Genomic DNA, 25,437 nt, shown 5'->3' with positions numbered 1-25,437 from the left:
CCTCAAAAAGTTAAGTGTGCAAACAGTGCTAAAGACAATTTTGGGAAGCAGATTAGTTGCATATACAGTAATTTTAGTTGTAACAAGAAGCTCTCTGAATTCTCTTACTGTAGTTTCCACTTTTAAAACTTATCTCCCAGGTGAATTAATTTGTCTTTTTCAAATCTAGGAAACATAATGAAGTTTGGGAATCTTGTAGTGTAAGTGATTTTGGCTATATTGTGAAACAAGACAACTAAGAAATTGGGCTGGAATTGCTCATTGTAAATATTGTCCAAGAGCACAGTCTTTCATGCCAAGAGAGTCTGATTTCTGCCTCCTCTGCTTGGTAGAAGTGTTTCCTCTGTGTGCCCAGCAGAAGACTCTTTACTGTGGACCAGAGGGTGCTTCCCAGCACTTAAAACTCCCAGCTGGAGACATACTGTGTCATGTTTGTAATTCTGACAAGGCCTTTATTAGCACTGCCAACAACAGGGATTTTTTGAATGCTCTGTTGCCATCAGGCGGGGTGTGGTGCAAGGTTATTAAACTGCCTCTGCCACTTAGTTTTCAGCTGACACATGCTTAATTGCGAGGATGTCCTTCCTCTTATTAGTGTTTGAATCAGTCCCACTGTTGATGAGAAGTGTTGTCCAAATCATGTTATATAGTAAAACATATTTAAAGCCACAGCCATAGTATTCCACAGTATTATGGTAGAGGGAAGTTCAGATGACATGTTGTGTCCTCACATTTCCCAGCATCAGCCAGGAATATCACTGTCTTATTCCTGATGGGCAGAGATGCAGTAGGTGACATGACAAAGGGACTGGCTTGGATGCCCCTGTGGGGAGAGGAGGGCTGCAGTGTAACCCTTAAGAGGGACTTTATTCAATATTCTCTGTCATCTCCTGCTTTTTCTATTAATTCTATGGAAGGAAACTGGTGTTGAAGGTAGAATGGGAATGTGAAAAAGAAGGAAGTGTGTGAATTATCTGGCTTCTCAACCTTGTTGATGCTTGGGAATATTATGTACTAGTAGCTGTTGATCAAAGGTGCAGTGTTCAGATGCTAAGGACTGAAGTCAGAGTTTAGGGTCAAAAAAAGGTTGATGTTCTTGCATGAGGAACAAATTTCACAAGCTGTGTAGCCTTGCTGTATCATAAATAGCTGTAGTCCTTCCTTCCAGTTTCTAATCCATCAGGGCATCGAATTACAGCAACAGTTTCAAATCTTGGAAGCCAGATGTGCTTCTCTTAATCTCTGCTCCCTGAAGCCTACCTGTGATTGCCAGCTCCAGCAAGCCAATTCTAACTCCATGGGGAGTGGGAATGGAATAATTAAGTGTTGAAATAATCAGACTAGAAAATGACACTTGCCTTTGGAAAACATCTACACTGCTTTCTGCAGGGAGCAGAGACAGTTTTAAATGGCAGCTGGGGGCAATGACAAGTCCATTACTCCCCATAATGCAGAAAGAGTCTTGGGAAACAGAGGCCCTTGTTCATCCGCAGTCCGGGTAAACAAGGCACTTGGAAAGTAAGATAAGCCACTCTTTCTAAAGCCAGCCCACGTTCTGGTATGGTTTCCTGGAGAGCCCTGTACGTCCAGTTCTGACAGAGTCCCTTTAGGCTGATTGCAAGAGGGAGTCTAATTCTGCCAGCTTAGTAGGTGCTGTGTTCAGCTTACCTAAGCTGCTGTCCCGTAAAAGTGTAGTTAGTGGGAAACAGTAAACAAAACTAAGCATGCTGCAGCTACCATAACTACACGTTTGGGGCAGAGAGGAGCAGGTGCTCTTCTGGATGATAGCCACAGTTCAAAGCCTTAGTCCATGTGTTTTGATCAGGAGACTGCTGGCAACTGATCAGCAAATGTGACCAAGGCTGACGTCTCCTGTTTGGTGTTGGTGTGAGAGTGCATGTGTGTTTACAGCTGGAGTCAGGACAGATGGCAGCAGTTAGGTACTCTGTTGCAGCAACTTCTGTGATTCTCATGTTTTGTTTTTTTCTACTTTTGAGTTTTACTTTACTCCAGAATGTTTTGGCAAAAATGGAGAGGGAGTAATAGAGAGTTTTTAAAGGATCTGTATATGTAAGGCTAGGTGTATTAGATTCTGCTGGGTGTGAATCTCTGCCTAGCCTGCGACAGAAGAGATTTTAACCAGATTCTGCCATTAGTCAGCACTCTAGTCCCAACACTGTAAATTTTGATCATTCATTTTTCCTGGGTTTCTTAAATTAATCTAATGCGGTGTTGCACTAGAAGGGGAAGACCTGTCCTATCCGCCCTTGCTTTGCAGTCTTTTGGGTGCATACTAATACCTGGCATGCTCAGCCAGTTCAGCTCACTCATCCAGCAGGAAGAAGCTGTCGCTTGGCTTTGAGGGCATTGTTTGCAGCCCAATGAGCTTGCTGCTACAGCTTAGAGCAGAAATGAGAATTGACAGAAGAGGGAAGGGCCAGAATGTCTTTTTTTCAGCACTAATCCTGGTTCAAATCAGACAGAACTGCTTGGTAAACGACACCCTTAAATACTTTCAAACTATATAAAGGTTTAACTTCAGTATTTGTTTTAGCTAAAAGTATTTCTATAAGCTCTGGTTAAACTGTCTAGATGCCAGTGGCTCTTGGCAGAATATAAAACAGTCCTCTACCCACTTCCAGGGAAACAGCAGCTATCCCAAATCCAGGAACACTAGCAGATGTGAGCTGGGAAAGCCTGTACCCTGGAGAATGTTCAAACAGGAAGGCAAGCCCTGAGTACCAGCTGCACCTTCTCTGGAGAGGAGAGCACCACAAATGCAGCACTGTGGGACTGACCTCTCCTGACTCACGGCGCTCTCTTCAGTACCAGGTTACTCCTGTTAGAAAATGGAGAGTGACATCCACAGCCCTTTCCTTCTCTCCTCAAGCTCCTGGGTACAGCTAATTCTGGTCCATTTGGTGATGAAGGCAGGGTTAGTACTGAAAAAAGGAAAAGGAAGTTTTCTGTGCTCTCGGATTTCTATGCTCGTCTGTGCCTGCGCCACAGGATTCCTGTGCTGACATTGCAGAGTCCTTCCTCAACCCAGCTCTCTTGTGGTGTGCTGACAGTCCTGCCCTGCCTGCAAGGGCTGGGCTGCAGCTCAGCTGAGGGAATGTTTCTGAAACTAGTTCAAGTCTCAGTGCTGCAGAAGCTCTTGGGCTTTCAAATGACCATTACTTTTGCTAAGCTTCTGAGAGCTATGTAGGCTGTGCACGTCCTGCAGCATTGTCACAGGTGCAGGACCTGAGCAGATGTGAGCCATTGCCACTCTGCTTCAACAGGGCCTGGACTTTACATGCTGCGACAAAACAAGCACTGGCAGGAGAGAGGCTAGATGGAGGTGTGGATGAAAAGGCACAGAACATGAAGAAGAAATGCAGTACTACTCACTATTAAACATTTTTAAGCAAAACTCATCTGTGTGTCATCTGTTCCCCTTCATCTTTTTCATTATATCCATCAGATATTTTTAGTCTGTTGGCTTTTGGATTTGTTATTTTCCTTTTGGTCTGAAGAGAAAAGGGAAAAAACACATGCTTTTATAGATAGGCAGCAGCTGCTGTAAATGTTGCTTCCTAAGCCAATATAACAAGCAAGTTTAATTTTAAATTCAAAGTACTGTTATAAGTTGAGCAAGATTCAGTTTTCCATTTATTGCAAACCAATACCACTGGTGGTTTCAAGACCTGAACCTACATCACTCAGTCTGGGTTCAATTATCCATTAAAAAAATAAGCCAACAAATCATGCTAGTTCTGTCAGTGAGTCAGAAAGCATCTTCCTGTATTTGAACAAATCCCTGATGAATTTAAGGGATGTTCTGTGATCCTGCTTCTGAAGAACAGTCTTCATTTAATCTGTTCACTCTTTGCTCTCAAAGCAGCGGGGTTTGCCATGCTGAGGCTGGCACATGGCCCCAGGTGTCTGCAGGGACCATGCTCCAGGAACAGCCTTCCGAGAAAGGCACCACCACACCCTGAGAGCTAGAGCAGAGGTCAGCCACCTTGGACCCTGATACCAGGTCAGGTGTGACCAAGGATTAAGGCTTGCTTTTGGATGGTGGGTTTCCCAGGTATTGCAGCTGGATACCAGACTGTGGACAGTGTCACAGCTAAACTGTTTCTGTAGATTAGAGTGAACTGATTCTCTGAGTGGTCCACGTTTTCTTAGTAAAGAACTTACAGCACCTCTCTTCTCACAATTTGATCCTGCTTGCTGGGAAGAAGGCATTTTTTGTGTAACAGTATCAGCTGCAGACTTACTAATGATGCATCATCCTCACATTTTTCCCTGTCCTCAGATGTTTTCTGCATAGTGGGGAAGATAGGCAGATTGGGAAAGTGACACTTCATGTGAATGGAGGATGGTATTGATTTTTACAACTTCCAGAGTCTTTGTGTCTCTAAGTCTTTGTGTCTCTAATAAAAAGGAGTACAGAAAGCTATTTGTAATCGTATTAACATGTATGTTTTGTCTGTTATTTACTTTTATTTACATTAATTTATTACGGCTCTGGAAATCTGAATTTGTGAATTATTTCCTCCTCAGGTATAAAGCAAATATACAGACCCATCAAAATAAATAAGCAGAAAGGACTGGGCTGTGCTGTGGGGAAAAGGTGTCCAGTTCATGACAGGCAAAGGATCTGTCATTGCTTCAGATGTAGATAACAGCAGCCTTTCAGCCCGCTTCCGAAGTGCAGAGGTACAACTTTTACCTCTCCAGCAATTAAAAAAATACACTAGCTAGGATATGAAATACATTTGCAATGACTTAAAAGACATAAACCTGAAATGGAAATGAAAAGAAACAAGAAATGTTCAGGATAAAGAAAGACGGAGTCGACTGAAGAGCCATTTAAAAGATGGTTTATTTCAAAATCAGTCTCATGGAATAATCACATTAGAAGCCTTGTATCAGAAGCCATTATAATTCTAGTTACAATGTCTTTCATAAATTTCTTATTCTGAAATTCCACAAAGCTCGCTAGCACCTTCATGACCAATCGTTAATTGCTACATTTTACTTTTTCTATCCAATCATATAACTCTACAAAACTTACTGCTGTATCTACTTTTTATCAACTCTATAACAAGTTCTATTGCTAAACTTTAATTGTATTCTACTACCTTGCTTAGCATATTCATTCTCTTATATGAGGCCTATATCTACTTGCTTAAAACATATTTCTGCTTAAACTACAAATCTTTATTCTTATTTAATCTCTGTTCTAATTTTAGTCTATTCTAAACCTTCAAGCCTTCTCCAAGGTCTAAGGTCAAACACTGTATCCATCTCTATCTCTGAGCTTGTATGCTCAAGGCCTTGGAAGCTTTCTGTGCCTGCATTTCCCACAAAGAATTCCTCCAAGTGAAAAACTAGAGACAGGTGAGAAGTCAAAATGTAAGCAAGCAGATTTGTCACGTAAGCAGTTCTTCCAGGCTCTAGATCAGTCATTTTTCTGTTTTAAAAACTGTGGGTTTTCTTAATTTTTTTCCTGCTTAAATGTTTATGGGTGTTTTCTTTAAACTGTTTAAAACTAGCTTCAATAGTTAAGTACAGGGAAAAACTAAGAGAACAAGTAATGCTAAGCAGAGTCACCCAACCAGCCTGTGTGAAGATACTTCCCTGCATAAGTACTTTAGGTAGGAAAAACCCACTAAGTACCTTTGAGGACTAAACTGAGAAGTCCAATGTTGAAGATTTTGTTGGAAGCAAAGATCTTCTTGGTGGAAGTAATCTGTAGACACCCCCTTTTCTAATCTCATTTTCCCCTGGTAAGACAGCCAGTAAGACAGGCTTTTTCTCTCACCAGGTATTTATCAATATTATTAGGGCAGGAGAGGAAGAACAGTCTCATATTCTGAAGCTGAGTTTCTGTAAAGAAATAGGAACCTGACTTTTTGATTCCCTCAGAAGAGCTGTTTTTGTAGTGTAAAAACATGGAGCTCCCACTGGTGTCCACTGGAATTTGCTGAGTTTCTAAAAACTGCCTTTTGACAGCATCAATAACCAGGCATACAAAGCATCTCTGATGTCTTCCTGGCTGTAGCAGTTTGTTTATCCAGTAGCACTGAGAGAATAACATGCCTATATCTCTTTGTAAGGAGGCTTCCAGGAGCTGCCTGCAGCTTAAGACACAGGCAGTGTTGGTGGCCCTTTAGCATAGATGCAGGTTCAGTCTTTTCATCAATGAGGAGTGGGAGGCAGTGTAAGGGACTTTCTGAGAGCATCCTCAAAGGGCTCTAATGTGATATATGCAAGCTAAGAGTTTCTTGTAACAGAAATTGTCACATAAAAGAGAAGAGAGACTGAAAGTGAATACAGAGAGATAGGTGGTTACAAGTAACATGCACCTGGCAGTGCAGATGCTTCCAGCCAGCTCTTACACTACTCTAAATCAGTACAGTTCCAGAGCCAAGAGCGGCTTTGATACTTGCTTGCTCATTATTAAACGTTAAAATAGTATTTGCTGCTGGTTCTATCCTAAAAGTCATCCAGACTAGAACTTCAGGTGCTGCACTTTGGTATGAATCATAGCGTAAATATTGCCACAGTCACTGCTTGTCACAAACAGGTTTATTTCAAAATGGCCATTGCCAAATTCCTCCTTTGTTTGGCTGTTTTACAATTCTTCCTTGATTCCTGACAGCACACTTGCAGCTGAGAGGTGAGAGAGATGGTCTTGGTTTTGTCTCTCATCACCCTTGGAGGCACAATCTGTGCAATTTACCAGTGAAAGAAGGTGAGGGCTCTCTCATATGACCATTCCATAAGATAAACAAACATGCTGATTTCACGCAGTCTTTTTTTTTTTTTCGCAATATAACCACAAATCTATTACATCCGATTTCCTGCACAGCCTGTGTGCAATGCATTCTGGTAAAATAAGGGGAGGTGTCTGGTGCAGGGAGACCCTGGCGTGCACTGCTGCACTGACTCAAGTCTCTGCTCGGGGACACAGCATTTCACAATCATCAAACTGCATAGCAAAGCTCGCCCTGACCCCATCTCCTCCTCTCTCTCACCTCCTGTCTGTCTGTACAGGGGCTTCTGGGGAGATACAGAGGGCATTGCAACAAGAGGGACACATCTCTCATCAGACCTCCAGCCATCCCACTCTCCCTTTGCAACACCGTGCCTTCAGGCTGTCAGCCACAATAAGAATCCGGTAAACAAGAGCACAAATCAAAAAACAACATTGTGACCTATTTAATGGGAAAAAGACTATGTCGACCCAAGCTACTGGCAAAACTAGTTTCATTTGCAATAGCTGCTAGCCAAGTAAGTCATGTGTGGGCACATGCATTTAAAGTTACTGTGCTAGCAGGGCTCCTGCTGCACAGTTTTAAACATCTGTGTGAAGTCTTGGTTGGATAAGAATGCATCTAGGCACATGCTGCTTCTGCAGCAGCAAGAAGAGTCTGAGAGTTGTTTCTCAAAGGGAAATGCCTTTCTTGATCATGCATTCTAGGAACCCTATCTGCCCATGATAGTGGTGTGTGGATGTACCCCTCTGACCAGGCTCAGTGCCAAAGAACACACTATAGAGGACACTACTCTCCACTCCATCTTCTGCTGAGTGCTTTCAGTTACCTCCTCTATGTAGAAAGAGACCTGGGCAACAACATGAGAAGAAGGAAAGGAAAGGTTTGCAGGAATGTTTACAGCACAGGGGGATGGCTTTTGAGTCAAAGAGAAGGGGGACAGGCAACAAACCAAACACATCTATTCCAGTCTGAGAATCTCCAAAGAAATCAAATTATTCCAGCAACAAAAGAAAACTTAACAGAGACAGTAAGACAAGAAAGCGTAAAGCAAGGCTCAAAGACATGTGAAGAAAAAATAAAAGCCATAAGAAGGTCTATGTAAAACAGCAGCTTTGATCTTCTGCCCTAACCCCGCCGGTTTCCATGTACAAGTAATGTGACTGCTAATCTCATCTGTGAGTGGCATAGCTTCATCAACTCTTGCCTGAAGAAAATGTTCAGCTTGTGATGCTAATTTAAACCCTCAATATGGACCTTTTGGACACTGGAGATAGATACATACACACTTGTACAGGTTGAAGCAAAACACTAGTGATCCTCGTACACTTCATTGCAGAAAGTAACCCTGGCAAAAGCTGCTGTGTGGTCTTCACAGTAGCTTTGGGACAGGAAGAAAATTTCTTAACAGTTCCACTTGGCCTCCATAGTATAAAATTTGCTTACACAACTCTTTGAAATATGTTAATTTCTCAAGTCAGGTGTCAAAAAATGTCAGGTTACTCTCCATTTAGTCTTCTGAGAAATACTGTCTTAAATTATACACTCTTAAAAGACACTTTACTTAGTAGACTGCATATATGTGCTCTATAATTAGTTTTTTATTTTAGTCTTCCTGAAATTTAGTACAGTGCTGGGGAAAAAAATGATGCAGCGCATTACAAGAGCATAAAAGACTTAGTGTTATCAGCTATTCCCCGAGCAGAAAAAAATAATTCTTCCATCCCACTGAAGCAGAGAGCTTAGGTATTTAGGGTTTAGTCCTGCAAACATTCAAAAGTGTGTGTGTTTGTATGTGTGTGCATGTGTGTGTGTATTTTATTCATGTGAATAAAATGTGAATTGACAGAATTATATGAGACCATTTCTGTGGATAATAATACGAGGCATGGTTTTTCAGTGTCTTCAGAAAATGACTGGAGGTTCCTGCCAAGTGTTGTAGAAATGCCATCCACAGAAATGGGAAAGTCTTCTATCTCTTAAAAGTGTATTGAATAATACACTTTAATACACAATAATACACAATAATAATACTAATTGCATACTCAGGCAATATATTGATGTTTAGTGATGATTCTTTCATCTTAACTGCTTTTCTAAGAGGCTTTCTTAGGAAAACTACTGATGTTTATTGTCATTGTCAGTTTCTGCTACTGATGAGAAGCACATTGTCACATCACACCTGGCAGTCTCAGGATGCTCAATCTTTAGCAATTTCACTTACCCCAGACTTTACCTAATCAGAAACAGCCAAAGAGAAAAGCAAAACTCATCCTGCCTTTGCCTCCTTCTTTGTCTGTAGGATGTCTGCTTGCAGGGCAAAGTCTTGAGCTCCGTAGGAGCAAGGATATTCCACTGCCCATTTACTTCAGCATACTTCAGTTTCTTTACATAGGAATTGTTCTTCTAAGCTACAGTTCATCAATTCCAAGAATCCATCAGACTTCAGTAATAACACAGAGGTATCTATGGGATCTTTTGCAAATAAATGAGAGAGCAGCTGTGGAGATAGATGTCAACATGGATGGCAGAAAAAGTAGTGTAAGGGCAGAACCAATGCATTTTCTTTATGTTGGGACTCACTTTTGTCTCCTGTTCATTCTTTTCTCTCTGTATCTCTTCCCATCCTCACTTGGCAAGCTGTGCCAGATTGGAGCTATAGATGCTCAGATCAGGGAACACTGCAGTGCAGCTGCCAAGCACTGGTTTGTGGCAGCTGTGGTCTCCCTGGCTTTCCCCCAGCAGAGGCTCTGGTTTGGTTTCTTCTCTCCTCTGAAAAAGCTGCCTTCCAGGCAAGTTGGAGATTTCTCCCTTTCACACCTGACTCGTGATGGCTAATCACAAGATACAAGATTTCATCAAAAGATACAGCAGGGAAATAGACTCGTGGATGATATGGTGCCCTTGGTCTTATATTGTCAAGGGAAAAAACAAGCACAAGGTACTGATGATCTGACTAAAGGAATGGAAGTAGGACAAGTGTGAATCTCACCATTTATACTGCATTGCCTACCTAACAAAACTCTTACACAAAACTCTTACTCACACACTTTCAGCTCAGCCTACATTAGGATGCACGGTAAGGCCCTGTGTGCTTCACTATGATTCATTTGAAACTTGCAGATTTTCTTGACTTAGGAAGGTTGTTTGAGAAATGTGAGGTAGCCCTGGTGGTTCCCAGAACCAATGGGAGAGAGGAACAAAATGGAAATACAGAGAAAACAGGCAACAAGCAAATGAATTATGCATATACACAATTGCAAGTACATAACTGAACGTAAGGATAAGGTTGTCCAGGGACCTGAGGATAAAACTGTTCCTTCATATCTCCCTTGCTTAGTATTCATAAAGAGCTACCCACAGCCCTAGTATCTACAGTATTATAAAAAAAACTCACTGCACCCTACAGCTGAGAATGTACCTTTGCTACATTCGCTGGCTGTGACTGTACCTGTGCTCCAGTATGTGAGAACAGTATACTCTTGGATTTCTCTGCTTGAGGAAGAGAACAGCAAAAGGGCAGCCAAGACCTCACTGGGCCATGTCTGTAGTGAATTTAGGAACTACATCTGAGCTGAACCGAATCACAAATGCAGTAGATGAATTTTTTATTTTCTTTCCAGTGTTTTGCATAAAAAATGCTTCAAGCCCTTGTTAAACATACTTAAACATATCAAACATAGCAAACAAAACATAGCAATTCACCTTTAAAAAAATTAAAATCAAATTTTGGGTTTCATCTTCTTCCACTAAAGTTTGGCCAGTACTGCAGCAACACATATGCTGATTTGTCAGCCCAGAAAATTTGTTTCTGCAACCAGGCTCTACCTAGGAAAATATGTAGAAACAAGTTCTGACAGCTGTGTGGAGGCCTTATAGAGAACTAGTCCTGAATTATTTTCAGGCTTGATCCCCTACTCCCTCACAGGTCTTGGTTAACAAAGTATTTTTAGTTAATGTTCGTGGAAGAGAAATTTAATCAATGCAAAATATTGCTTTTAGTAGTGATACCAATAGAGTGAGGTGTTTTTTCATCTCTTTTTTATTTTGCTTTGATTATCTTCAGTCAAGATCTAGCCAAAACCACACAATGTGCATTATCACAATATCTAGGGTGGCTGCTGACCTCTGCTTTTCTCAAAGGATAGTGAGTGATAAGGTAAGGCTAACACTTAATGAAATCAAATTCGACAGAGTGAATGGGCTTGGTGATAAAGCTTGGGGACAGGGGGGGAAGAGCTTATTTTTGCTATTGTTATTTTGAAGAATTTGAGGCATTAAAGAGCCCTAAAATGGACTATGAGCTGACTTGATGGGTGGAAAAGTCAGGGGAAATATTAAAAAATCACACATATTCTGCTTAAGCCAACTATCAGTCACTTCTAGCAACTCTGTCCTTTGTCTTCATTTTCACTCTGCGTCAGGAGCTATCAGCACACAATCTCAGTCATCTGAGGGAAGATTAGGAGAAAGACCACTGGCGGCAGAGGGGCTCGGGGCTGAGGAGATGGACTTCTGCCTCACTGAGGTTACTGCAGGAGGAGCAAACAACCTCTGTGGCACTGGGTTCATACAGGATCATCAGACAGACACAAAATTCTCCTTGAGTCCAGGTGAAAAGGGCATGTTACAGCCAGAGCGAAAACATGTAGACATATCCACGCTAGACATTCTGGTATCATTTAAAAATATGTTCATATCAATTCCAGTTTGAAAGCTAACAAGAAAAGCCAGACAGTTGTCTGAGTCAAAATTTTCTAAACTATTTACAATTGTTTGCAGAAGCACAAACATCATAATCAAACACTGAAGATTTATACTTCTCTGAAAGACTTTTTTTGATGACTCTTTGATTTAATGTCTCCAGTCCCCTTCAGACAAACAAGGCAACTGAAGACTTGCATACTGGGCAATAGACAATGTAGTTCTTAAATGTGGCCAAATACAGGAAGAAGTATAGGCTTGTCCCAGCTGGACTTTGCCACTTCTGCTTGGCTTTTCTTTCAGTGAGAAGTAAAGAAGAAGAGAAAATAGCTTTCTATATGGTATTAGAAATCTTACTAGACAACTCAACTGAGTCTCATCCAGTATTTGATTATTTGATTGCTGTTGTTTTAGTTTTAAGTACTGCTTCAAGGGGAGACATTTCTATGCTCCATTTATGATGGACCATTTTAATTGAAATTATTATTGTACACTAAATACAGAACATGACTGAAGTATATTTTTCCATTAATAACTAAACCTTCTTTCTAGGAATTTTAATTTACAATCCATGAATGGTTTAGGACAGTACAAACTCAGTCTATTGAACAACAGATGATATAATGTGTGTGATCTCAAATATGAGTTCTGGATACATTTTTTCATGACACCCAGAAAGAAGATAGCTGTGCCAGTATGAAGGGGGTGTCCTTGCCTTGTTATAATGTAAGACTATTTAGAGTGGATGTCCAGCTAATGTAGTAATATTGCTAATGTAGTAATACTGTGTGAAAAAAAAAAAAAAGTACAAAATTCATGCTTATTTGTTAGGGGGAAAAAAAAAATTAATAATTTTTTTATAATTACATTAATATTTGCCATTGTTCATAAAATCAAAATGGTCACAATATTAAGGGTGTTTTAGGTAAACTCTAGATTGCTAGTGTGTTGATTCTTTTGTGTATTTCTTCACTTTCTTTCACCCTTCCTTCCTCTATGTCTCTCTTTATCATAGTATTTGGGGATTAACCTTTTGCAGACAGCTTGTGAATGGACCTAGTTCCAGATCCAAGTGTCAGGATTGAGGGCCTCTGAAAATTTGCACTGAAACCTGCACCAAGGAAAGCTTTTGTTAACAGACATGGTAGCTGGAGCAGACTGGAAATACCCCTAAACACAGCCTCTGTTTTGAGCAGTTACTTGTTTAGCCAAAAACAAAGTCCTTAAAAAAAGTCAGCTGGGAGAGAGGAAACGGGGATTGCAGTGTATGCTCAAGTGTCTGCCCTTCATGCAAATGGGAGAGCTTGGGACCACTATCAGGGGGCCAGAGAGCAGAAGGCAACCCAGCTACACAGCACTGGGACAGAGTCTGAACAAAGGGGTTTCATCATAACCTTTCCAGCTATGAGCAAAGGCCAAATTTTTTGCATTAGATCATGGATATGGTCAGTAATGAGTTGTTTGCAGGCCAGTGTGTAAAACAGCTTACTTAGCTAATAACCAAGTCTGACTTTGAGCAATAGAGCTTAGGGAGGGTGGAATTTGCAGGTAGAGTACATTGTAATGTGAATAGTGAGGCTTGGCTTGAGCAGGCCCCAATATTAGACAGGCCAGCACAGCTGTAAGCTACTGTAGGCACCATCACGACCACTCCAGGTCAGCCCACTTTTCTGGTAATGCACACCCACTACGCGATAGCCTGCTATAAGAGCAGAGGAAGACTCTGGTGACAAGGATGAGAAGTGATTCTATGAATACTCTGTCAGTCACTCACTGTGCTCTTCTGCAAGCCCAAGGGCAAGGTCTAGTAAAATCCCTGTGGATGTTTCCATATGGAGCAAGAGGAAATTGCATAAGCTTATATATAGCTGCTCGTGAGACAAGTTTGAGAAGCAGTGTTCAACCCTCAGCTCTGCAGCTGCTGCACTATGTATGGCCTTGTCGTGGAGCCATCCAGACACTGCTGTGATGTGACTTTCCTACAGTATCTTGTTTCATGCTGGCCACTAACTAAATCAGCTTCACCTCATATCCAGATGAATGTCCTCTTGCACACACTCACTTTCAGTGGCAAATGAACAACCAGTGCAGAAGTCATTTGCCTTCTGCTGTGCTGTCCTGAAGCTTGTGGAATATATTTAGGATGCATCACGGGCTAAGGCTGACCAAAGGAGAGATCAAAAGAAATTCTGCTCTACTGATAGTGCAAAGATTCAAATCAAGAAAGTCCTTGGTGGCCACAAAAGTTCTACAAAAGACCTGGTGTAGTGTCTCTGCCACAGTGATTAAGAACTTATTAAAATATTTGAAATTATAATGTAATTTTGGCAGCAATTACCAGCATCCTGAGGATCAATGGGCTGACAATGCTTCAACTGAATTTCAGAGACTGACAAGGCAATGCACATTTCACTCATTTATATCACACGTATTCCCCAAACTAGGAAACCCTGGCACTTATCTTGACTAGCAGAAATAGGAGAAGAGATGTGATGCATTACAATTTACCATGGCTAATCGTGGTATTGAAGAGCCTATAGAGATTTGTTCATAGTCATTAATTTGATTTCAGTGGCCACAGCTGCACATTACTGCTTCTTCTTTCCTCAGTCTTTCTGTTTGTAAAGCAGAAATAACAGCAGGTGTGAGTCACCACTGCTCTTACCACAAAAGCACATGCAGTCATTTTGCTCTTACCTGATTTTCAGGAAAACAAACTTTAGACCCGTATTCGATTGTTTCAATAGCCTCTCTGCTCTTCTGCAAGCAGCTTTTGTTTAACCTTCTCTCACATGATCTGTTAATGAAGCCCAGCCTGTAACTTTTAAGTTTAAAAATAATTCCTCACCTCACTCACAGTCTCTAACCTTATCATGGGAAATACTTTCCAGCATGTCAGCTTGTACTTTAGACACTACAGCTCCAAGAGACAGATTTGTCTTTCGTGCTGTGCAGCTGTTTACAATGGTTTGCAGAAGCACAAACATCATAATCAAACACTGAAAGATTTATACTTCTCTGAACTTTATTATTGTTTCCATCTCAAAATAGAAATGTTGGATCATTAAACCAAAACGTGATTTCAAATATTAAATAGTATGTGAAATCCTACCCACACTTTCTTTGAAATCTGTTCAAATGCTTTCACTGTGATCTGTAGAGTACTGATGGGCAGTAAAAAATGATCTTGGTCAGAGGAATCTTACAATACTGACTGGATTTACAACTTCCAACTTGTTAGAGTAAAAGTTTAAATTAGGAGAGTCAGGAAGTGGTAAATACTTCTGAGAAATTTTTTAAAATCTCCTTTTTAGTATAAGGAGGAAAAAACACCAATTACCTTTAAATTTTAGACAAACATCAATAGAATGTGAAAATTATTCTAGATTTGTAAACTTCTATATCAACAATTCATGACAATACTTCCTTGCAAACTCCCACTATTTCCCCCCAGTTAGCTTTCAAATCTCCCAAAATACAGAACACAAAACACAGAAATTACCACCTGCCAGAAATGAGGAAGAGACATTGAGTAATGAATCAGGAATCAATCAAAGTTTAGAATTTTAAGCATGTGAGTTACACAATGGTCAAAGCTTCAAAGCTGACTTCTAACTCAGTATTTAACCTCTATAAAAAAAAAAAGGTAAAAGAAAAAGGAGAACAAAAGAGCTCCTTTTCCCCCCCACACATACAAAAAATACCTTCATCAAAAAACCTCACAGAAATAGAATATTGCTTATGAGAAACCCTAAGCCTGAAGTAATGGAGGACCCCCACCCGGTATTTCTTGCAAGGCAAGCAATCCCTTGCATCATCTCCCAACTCCTGTGACTGGGTGAGACATTGAGATGCAAACGAAGTCGTCTCTGTCTTGTGGCCCAGCAGAGAAGCTGGAATGTGGTTTCTTATCTAGCACTTGGGTGAGGAAATGGTGATTCTGATAGATCACAAGACCACTGGAAACAAAGAAGTTCAGAAGGATTGTGTCACTGCTCCTCAGCCATCTCCCAGGTCTTCAGAACACTCACAGAACTCTATCTGGGTTCCCTTGAAGCAAATGACGCTTCCTTTTCTAACCTAATAATGATGCAACTAACCTCATTATGCTCCAGCTGAAGCAGTTTGAATCTTGTATTTTACTAGGGAGAATCTTGTATTTTACTAGGGAGAATCCAAAACAAAGATTCTTAAGAGGCTACTTATGAACAAATGTTGTTAATCCCAGAGGGACATTATAAACTCAGGAGCCACCTCAGATCTGTGGTGAGGAATGTCTAGGCTGGAGGAGAAAGTTGGTTATTTTCATGGAACTGCACCGAAGAGGAGAAACATCCATGTTTATTTGGTAGCCTTTTTCCCAGGCATGCTCAATCATGGTTACCTTTTAGGTAAAAAAATATCTGCAGTTCCTAAAACTTTTCTGAATGTACCACTAATAGTAACTATTAAAGCAAGGACATAGGGATATCCCTTCTGAAACTGTTTTCTCACATCCTCCCAGCTTTCTGAAGCAGTCACTCTGATTTTGGAAACTTACAATGCTTTATTTCCTACAAGAAGAACATTTACTATAAGGTAGAAGAAAATCATGATTATTTTTTGGAAAAGAAAGTTGGCCTGTATTTTTTAAAGTTTCATTTTCCTAAAGACAAATATGACTGGAATTTCTTACACACAAATCAGACTCTGGGATGTAAAATCAGCACAGTGTTCTCTGCAATGCAACTCTGATTTTCTAAACTGGATCAATTTTTGGGTAAACAGAAGTACATATGAATTTTTAAATTTGTTTTTATTTTCTTTTTTGTTTGTTTGTTGTTTTGTTTTGTTTAGGTAACATCTAATGGAAGCTGGTCAGTAAAAGCCTGCTATGAAATAAAGTAATTTGCATTTTAGACTACAAAACACTGAAATACATCTTGACTGAGACCATACTCCTGGAGAAATCTATTCTTAAGCCATAGTGTAATATAGTGAAATGACAGAAACTAAATTGTAAGCTAGAGGACTTTAATATTTGTATAAAGAAACATGTTCACATGCATAGCTTTTTAAGTTAGCCAGTTCAATATTTTTATTTCAGGAACAAAAATCCTGAATTTAGTCTCAATAGTAATTGAGATCTCTAGCGCTTTGACTCAATAAAATAAATGTCCTACCTTTGCTATTCAGATAAAATAGAATGCAAACAAGCCACTTGCTTTTACTTCAGTAAAGATCATGAGTTATCTTGAGATTGCTGGTCTAGGGGAACTGCTTGTTCACACAGTCCTGTCACAGTTGAGTGTGACATAGCTTATTCTGCTTACGTTGCTCAGATGGTTTTCACATATTGCCAGCCTCCTGTAGCTTGGTAAGTCAATTGCCATTACAAAGGAGCTGAGCTTTTCTGATTGCTGAGCTGTCTTCTGGCAGATGCAGATTGGGCCCCCTCCTCTGTGTATTTTTACCAGGAGAATGAAGGCAAGGATTTAAAAGTCCCAAAAAAGTTTCTAAAGTCCTGGATTCAAATAAGTAGATTGGTTCCAAAGGGCAAGAGAGCATTGTGCTGCACGCATGTGATGCAGCAACTTGTGCAGTACCAACCACACTTCAAAACTGCAGCAGCACATCTCAGGTTGATTAGATCTGTCCCTGGAGATTCAATGCTGAATTGACTCCTTCAGCTTCAGGGGCAACATACTGCAATGCAAGTTCTTGGCACTATTTAGAAATGTATAGACTCTGTTATCTGGTAACTTGTAGGGCCTGATAGCTGCAGTGGAGTTGGCAAACATTTTGGCTGTTGCAATGGTGACATGACTAGTTATTAAAAGGTGTTGTTTCTGCCTCTTAGAAGAGTGGTATGGCTTTGGCAAAATACTTGGAGTTGTGCATATGTAGAGTTCCTCAAAAGCTGGGGTTTTTAAAAAAAACAATTTGGAAAGTTATCCTCTGAAATTGAGAGATTTAAAGTAATGGACAAATGTCTTCCTTCCAAGTTTTGATCTTTAGATTATTGCAGACACATCGCTGACTACTGTGATTAGCATGGCTAGCTATATCTCTGGACTGGAAGGCTTCAGCTGAGCTTTTAAGCAGAGGAACTGAAGGAACTCTTGATTTCACCCCTTCTCTCTGCTAACATAGAAGGGGTGCATTGCTCAGTCCCTGCACAGAGGTTTACAATATAGCAAAGGCTGCTACAGCTGGTGTGACTGCAGCATACTGTCACACAGCTGCACAGTTAGATGGAAAATTATTTCTATCAGTATCTGCCCAGTTATTACCTGTAACTGCTGCCACTGGCCCTCTGTTCACTTCAGCAGACCATCACCCCACGGGGCTTACAGTTTGGCTTGTGAACACATCGTGGTGCACAGGTAGGAGCAGCAGGGACAGTAACAGAGGGATGCCTAGTAGCTGTGTAACACAGTGTTTTTACCTTGCCTGAAATAATGAACAGCTGCTGCAACGTGACTGTCAGCGTTCATGTTGATGCATTATAATAAAATTCTCAGAGATGAAATGTGCATCCAGGAGTTGGAGGTGGTCCTAGTTCAGCTTCCTATCACAGGTTTCTAAATGGCCACTCTTGTGATGACCAAATTCTGACCATGGCGGTTGCTGGGCTGATTTCCCTTGCATATGCTCACATTTTTCCACCTGGGCTCTCAAATGTCCTTAGCAAAATATCTAGGGAACTGATGTATCCCCACAACACTTAAGCCTAAGTCAACATGCTGAAGGTGAAAGTATTCCTGTCTCCTTCAAGGACTTCAACAAATTCTCAGCTAAGATTTCCCTATGTACAGTAAATAAACTGGTAGGGTGAATTTATCTTCATATTAAAATAGTATTTGACTCCTGTGTGTGTGCGTGTGCATGTGTACGTGCACCAAGAGTGTTCAGGAGGAGAGAATAGTACAGTGGTGTCATATGTTAGCTGACTGCACAGTAACTTCCCCAAAGAGACAAGACCTCATATCATCTAGAAAAGCATCAGTCTGTCTTCGTGCATCTCAGGGCACATTATGGAACAGCAGACATGTGACTTATGGTGCAAGACCTTCTGTAATTTAGACATTACCTCCTGTCATGCCAGCTAAACATCTTGTCCTTTAAGAAAAAAAACTTCTCGTCCATAGTTCATTGATAATGTACTTGCAGTCTTTCAATGCTCAGGCAATACTAGATACAATTGCATAAACAAAGCTAACTTAAACAGGACTGAGAAATCCAATTGCCAAAAAAAAATATCAGCAAAAACCCGTTAAGTAAAATATTTTCAAATGCCACACATCACAAAAAAACCCCAAAACTCAAGAAAAAAAAAATCCCTTTTATAAGTTAACTGAACTAGATGATATATCTAACTCTTTTGAGGTATTTAAATGTGAATTGATTATGAAGTGAAAAGTTTTATGGTGGAAAGATACAAATGCATAAAGGACTTGCACAAGTACTTTAAAAAGACAAGACAACTCCTTCAGTATATCTGTATGTATTTCGGTCTGTCAAGTTTACTTAGGCCAAAGAATGCTCCTGAGATTATCTGGGTAAAGAAACATGCATTGCTCGTTTTAGCAATACACTGTGTGTCTTAAGACATCAAGAAAGTGAGAAGTATGTATCATATGATTTCTTCCTTTTCACTGTTGCGTAACAGTGTGCAAACCCTGATTTTTACACTAACTATATGTTCTAAAGTTTATAAGCTAAAGGCATCAGCAATGCTGTCTCTACAAGGATTTAAGGGTAAACCTCACACAATCTGCACTTATTCCACTGCTGTAGACAAGTTCCCTGTTAAAAATCAAAGTTTGTCTACTACTGCTTACATGAACACCAAGTCCATCCCACTAGTATCTCATCTGTGCATCAACTCTTGATGTCACAGTGTTTTCCAGTAGGTATTACTGAATGTTATGCACATAAACACTAGCCACCACTGGTGTTAAAATACCTTTTACCAAACTTCGGTCCAGAAGCAGAACAAATAAAAAAGGAAAACAAACAAACAAAAACCAAACCAAACCAAAACCAAAATACCAAAACACCAAAACAAAATACCCACCAAAGCAATTTTCAGATACTAAAACAAGGCGGAATAAAAGGACTTTCCTGGAAATGTTTCTGGCAGCAGTATCACCGCCATGCTGCTGCACCCAGTGCGGGGGGATACTTTGCCTGGTGCCAGCCTCATGGACATGTCCCTGCCGGCTGTGCTCTACTGAACCTGTGGCGGATGTGCAGAGGCAGCGGCTGTCCCCGCCGGGAGGAGCGGGCTGGGGCTGCGGGGGCACCCACGGCCAGAGCCCGCCGGGGCAGCACGGCAGCGCCGCAGCAGCCTGACCGAGCAGGAGCCCGCACCGGAGCGCACGGACGGCGCCGGGGCTGCCCACACCCGCCATGCATGTCTCTTTGCCCCCAGTCTTAGTTTTCCCTTCGTTCTGCCAGCTGCCCACGTCAAGGCCCTCCGGGTTAAATTCCACCAGCGTGCTGCCACTATCTCCGGCCCGACAGCGCTCGGAGTAAATTCTTGGACAAACATTGCCCAACCTAGCGGCTCCGGCGCTAGGGAGGGCCCCCAGGGAGGCCCCGCATCGCCCCCGGGCGCTCCCGGCCCCGTCCCGGGGGTGATGCGGGACAGCCTCGGAAGACCCGCCCCGCCTCCGCCCGGCGGGAGGCGCGGCCCGGCCCTGCCCGGCCCGGCCGCCAATGGGCGCGGCGGGGCGGGCACGGCCGCGGCCGGGATAAGAGGGGCGGCAGAGGCCGAGTGTTGCCGGGCAGAGGAGGTAGGAGAGCAGCGGAGACCCTCGAGCGTGGTGAGCGGGGGATGCGGGATGCGGGGTGCGGGTGCGGGTGCGGGTGCGTGGAGAGGGCCGGTCTCGATCGCGTCCTTGTCCTGCAGCGGGGCGGTTCCTGCCGGGAAGGAGCCGCCATTCCAGCCGCTTCCTCGGGAGGCTGCCGACTGCGCGCTCCGCGTCCCGGCCCTACCGCCCGGGCTTGTTTACAGGCAGGGCGGCCAGAGCGGCCAGTGCTCGGCTCCGGCCCACCGCTGGCGGAGGACGCGCGGGCCGCCTCGGGTCTGGCATCCCCCGCGCTCAGGGCGCCCTGCCTGACCGCTTTCCTCCGTCCTTGGCAGATCGGCCAGCATGAACCCGTTCCTGACCACGCTGTGCCTCTGCTTGGGCGTGGTTCTCGGCGCGCCGAGGCTGGACCCTGAGCTGGACGACCACTGGCAGCTGTGGAAGTCGTGGCACAAGAAGGACTATCATGAGGTGAGCCCCCGGCGAGCTGGGCAAGCGCCGAGCGCACGGAGCTGGGCCCCACCAGCTGAGTCATGTCTGCTTTGTTACAACGCCGGCTATGGGCAGGGCTTGGGAAGCATAATCCTTCTCTTCCCAGGTCCCTTTCCTGTGTTTGTGTATTGACTCAGCTGCACTCTACTCGTTGTTTGTCTTATGAGGGCGGCAAAAAGATCACCGCTTAACACCGTTCACGTTTCCTATTCGAGTAGTGTACATTTGCCGGGTATTATGAGCCTTAGAAAGCTTGTTGTGCAAGCAAACTTGGTTTGAAATGTCTTCTTAAAGTACGCTGGTTTTTTGTCCCCTTTAGAGAGAGGAAGGCTGGAGGAGAGTGGTGTGGGAGAAGAATCTGAAAATGATTGAAATCCATAATCTGGATCATGCATTAGGAAAACACAGCTACAAGTTGGGAATGAATCAGTTTGGCGACATGGTATGTGTAGAGACATGTAATGTACAGTTCTTAGCAATGGTGTGTAATAGATACAGCAGTAGATAGTGACTGCATATATTGATTTGTTTTTCAGACAACTGAGGAGTTCAGACAGCTCATGAATGGTTATGTACACAAGAAGTCAGAAAGAAAATACAGAGGATCCCAGTTTCTTGAACCCAACTTCCTGGAAGCACCACGATCAGTAGATTGGCGAGAGAAGGGATATGTAACTCCAGTTAAAGACCAGGTACTATCTGATGGTGAATTTCTAACCAGTTATAGGTCCAGTTTCCTGAATGCTACATCCACTTTCATAGGGGAAAAACACTGTACCTGTTTGATGGTGTCTGGTACAAGCTTACTAAACTGAGCACTATTTTGTAACTGTCTAGGTTTGTAACTTATGATTTCACTTTATACTTCAGGGTCAATGTGGCTCTTGCTGGGCTTTCAGCACAACAGGAGCTCTTGAAGGGCAGCACTTCAGAAAAACTGGCAAACTTGTTTCACTGAGTGAACAGAATCTGGTGGACTGCTCTCGCCCTGAGGGGAATCAAGGCTGTAATGGTGGTCTCATGGACCAGGCTTTCCAATACATACAGGATAATGGGGGAATTGATTCAGAGGAATCCTATCCATACACTGCAAAGGTAAGTGGAATAGCTGAACTTGTGTTGCAGGTGTGATGTTTTCTGTGTGGAAAAAGTTGTGTTGGGAAACTCAAATACCTAGAAAGGAAAATGTCTGTAGAGATCAGTGCATCTGTAATTCCTATTGTGTCTTTGCTAAGAGAACTAGCATGACTGCTAGCCCCAGTAGGAATCACATACTGCACTGGTCCTTGAGGTCAAAATCTTGACAGACCAGTTAGAAAAACTGGAGCAAGTATTCTTGTTCCTCCCCCTTGTTGCTCCCCTTCTATCATGCCTTATCTTGGTTGCCACACCAAACTAAGAACCCAGCCCTTGTCAACAGTGCTACTTAGTGGTAGGACAGTAATTCATATTCCTATAACTGACCTATTACAGAGTTGCTACCTATAGACCACCTAATTCTTGTGGCTAGTGTCAATTGGATTTTTAACAACAGTTGTTAATGCCTTGAGTTCTGTTTCTGGACTAAGTGTGCATAAATGGAGATAATGGACAGGCTTTTAAAATCCCTGTAATGTTAAACAGATACAAGAGGATGAAAGAGCAGTAGTCAGTTGTGGTATCACTTGAGAGCCAGTAGTTTGTGATTTTCACCTTTTAAGAGTTCTGCTCACTATAGAGGATCTTTTCTTTCAGCTTGTTTTGTGTTGTCTGGGCAATAGCAATACTGTTTGTTGTGAGCAACATGGTATCTGAGTTCCTGTTCACCTGTGTCCCTGTAATCTCAACTCTTTCATAATCTTGGCTGTTGTAGAGATCAGTTGATTATAGGAAGTGCCCAACTTGCTGAGTATGGAAAGTAAGCAACTGAGCTATAGTCTGTGTTCATTTAGTTGGGGAAACAATTTTGGTACTAACCTACAGTGCAGATAAGGCAAGGATGTGCGTGCTTGAATCTGTTTCAGTTTCACATGACCTGACTTCCAAACTAGGCCTCTCCTCTCTCCTGCTGTAAATGTACATGACATCAGCAGTTCAGGCTTCACTTTAAAAATCAAAGGAAAAAAAAAAACAACAATCCCCCCCCCCCACCTAATAAAACCAAAAACAGCACTCTACTAGAAATACCACAAATACCACCAATACCACCCCCAGCTGTTGTATGTAAGGTCATGTAACAGAAATTCCTAACTTTCAAATTATTCTGTACAGCTTTTTGAACTATGACATGTTAAAATTGTGGATTTTAAGTGCTTGCTCGATGAGCAGTTTCTGGATTGCTTTGTAATTAATGAATACTTGGCTTTCTTCCATTGCCCATTAATGCATTCTGGGCTTCTTTCCTTCCTGTAAAGATACTTGTCCTGCCAACCAAAGAGGGCAGTGTTCCAGAATGTGATGGCCCTCTGCAACTCTCAGCAAGTTGGTGGGGACTTTTTGGGCCCCGCTGTCATTTACTTTTCTGTACTTTTGAGAAGCTCAGAAGCAATTCTGCTGTATTCCCTGTTATCCTTGCAAAGTGCTGCTTAAGCAATTGGATCCTCTTCAGTCCCATGGTCTCAAAGCAGCAAAGTCACACAATGTATGGTAGTTCTGTGCTCACCTCTGTGTTAAATGGAAACCTGTGTAATAACTACAGCTTTCTCTACTTAGGATGATGAAGACTGTCGCTACAAGGCAGAATACAATGCTGCTAATGACACTGGCTTTGTTGACATCCCTCAAGGACACGAAAGAGCTCTCATGAAAGCAGTTGCAGCTGTGGGTCCAGTGTCTGTTGCTATTGATGCAGGCCATTCTTCATTTCAGTTCTATCAATCAGGTGGGGATTTGTAATTAATTACATTTTTCCACATAACTGGGGTTTTTTTAATTACTCAGTATTTATTACCCTGCAGTTAAATAGGCAAAAGAAAAGCCAGGTGTGATAATTCAGAAGTCATTTTAATTCTAGGTCATGTTTTTTCCCACATGTATTTCTCTTGTATATGTGTCTACTTGTCCCTCAGTTTCAAGGAGCTGTGCAATGTTGGAGTCGAAATACACAAAGCTTCTTGTGAGGGATAAGGGTTTTGTACAGATGATTTTACTCATGAGTGAATACTTTGCAGGTATCTACTATGAACCAGACTGCAGCAGTGAAGACTTGGACCATGGTGTTCTGGTAGTAGGTTATGGCTTTGAGGGGGAAGATGTAGATGGGAAGAAATACTGGATTGTTAAGAACAGGTAAGGTCTGTGTCATGTGTCTGGGGAGAATAAAAGGAAGTTTGGGGGGAGAATAAAAGGAAGTTTGTCACTTGTAAGGGGAGAGGTGGAGACATAACAGTAATTAAAATCTGTATGTGGGAAATCTGGAGATTGTTTTCAGATTGATTTTACCATTTGTCATGCCATACAATCTCATGCTGCTGGCAGCCTAATAAAGTAAGCCCAAAGCAGCCATCTTATTCTGCTTGTTCAGTTAATTTAAGGGAGCTCAGTGCTGAAACAGCCTGTGAACCTAGTAGATAATAAAGCAGTGGACCAGAGGGGAGCAGGAAGAAGCCTGCTTGTGGGGGTGTAATGGATTCTTTTATGGAAGCAGAGTGCTGGTCACTTCTGTGAAATAGGATGACATTTGAACTTCAAAAATTACATTACCTCCTAGGTTGGAGGGAAAATAAATTAATGCCGAAGGGCACATCACATGAGCTTGTCTCATGTTCTCAGCATTACTGGGGCACCACCCTCAAATGCTGTTTGCAGCCTTTGACTTCCCTTAAATTGCCTGGGAGCAGTGTCTGAGCTTCAGGCACCTGTAGTCAAGGTTTGCACATCAATGTGACTACCTCGTGAGAGAATGACTACATTCTTCAGTCCTGTGGACTCAGGATGCCTCCTGGGATGCTTTTAATTGTTGGAAAACACTTAAGTTTTTGGCTGCAGCTATCTTGGATTTTCTCCACAATGTGGGAGGCAGCAGTTTTCAGTTTTAAAGACTTATAGGGAAAGGCAGTAAATAAGTAACTTCTGAATATATAAACAAGCCCTTTGCTTTTGTTTTCAGCTGGGGTGAGAAGTGGGGTGACAAAGGATATATCTACATGGCCAAGGACAGGAAGAACCACTGTGGAATAGCAACAGCTGCTAGTTATCCATTAGTATAATTTGAAGACTGAACATTTCAGTACAAGAGGGGATTTAAACTGAATGACCAAACCCATGTTCGCATGTGGTAGCCTTGTGTCTTTCAAAACTCAACTTGATTTTTAAAACTCTTGAAGTATATTTTACATGTTGGTGACATGCCACTTGTTTAAATTAATGTAAATGTTGGTATGTAAACAGCTTGTAATATTGCTAGCTTTTGACTGCTTAATCCAATAGATTCCTTGTATTTTTCCTTTTTTTTTTTTAATTGCAATGTGTCCAAAGGTTTACTTTTTAAATAAATACTTAAATTCCACTACATACATATGACTTGACATTTTGGTCTTCTTTTCTACTTGGGACTTTTGTCAAATAGGCATCCTAAATCGTACTTTTAGGTAGAGTCTATATGTGTGTACCTCTCTCTCCATTGGTCACTAAAATGCAGCCCTATCTGGGAATGGCTAGTAGTTGTTACAAAAAAGAATGTAGAATTCATCACACAG

At 41.9% G+C, this 25,437-nt stretch overlaps 2 protein-coding genes across 3 annotated transcripts in view; one reads left to right on the top strand and one right to left on the bottom strand.

The window, feature by feature from the left end:
- Nucleotides 1-25,437, bottom strand: part of LOC139588964 (transcriptional regulatory protein AlgP-like) — a 296,504-nt gene that overhangs the window by 198,051 nt on the left and 73,016 nt on the right. The window lies entirely within an intron of this gene.
- Nucleotides 20,120-25,256, top strand: CTSL (cathepsin L). Of its 2 annotated transcripts, none has more exons than XM_071424813.1 (8): nucleotides 20,120-20,254; nucleotides 20,605-20,740; nucleotides 21,081-21,203; nucleotides 21,298-21,453; nucleotides 21,632-21,856; nucleotides 23,453-23,621; nucleotides 23,911-24,028; nucleotides 24,849-25,256. In XM_071424813.1, the coding sequence occupies exons 2-8, from the start codon at nucleotides 20,615-20,617 to the stop codon at nucleotides 24,946-24,948; spliced, it is 1,017 nt and encodes a 338-aa protein (XP_071280914.1). In that variant the 5' UTR covers nucleotides 20,120-20,254; nucleotides 20,605-20,614; the 3' UTR covers nucleotides 24,949-25,256. The 2 variants fall into 2 exon arrangements, with proteins under 2 accessions (XP_071280914.1, XP_071280913.1); XM_071424812.1 differs by having other exon boundaries at nucleotides 20,147-20,284.

The sequence above is a fragment of the Agelaius tricolor genome, unplaced genomic scaffold (assembly GCF_023055355.1).
Source record: "Agelaius tricolor isolate 1412-34295 unplaced genomic scaffold, bAgeTri1.0.p SCAF_4, whole genome shotgun sequence".
In the NCBI taxonomy this organism is placed as follows: Eukaryota; Metazoa; Chordata; class Aves; order Passeriformes; family Icteridae; genus Agelaius; species Agelaius tricolor.
This window is presented reverse-complemented; position numbering and strand designations above follow the sequence as displayed.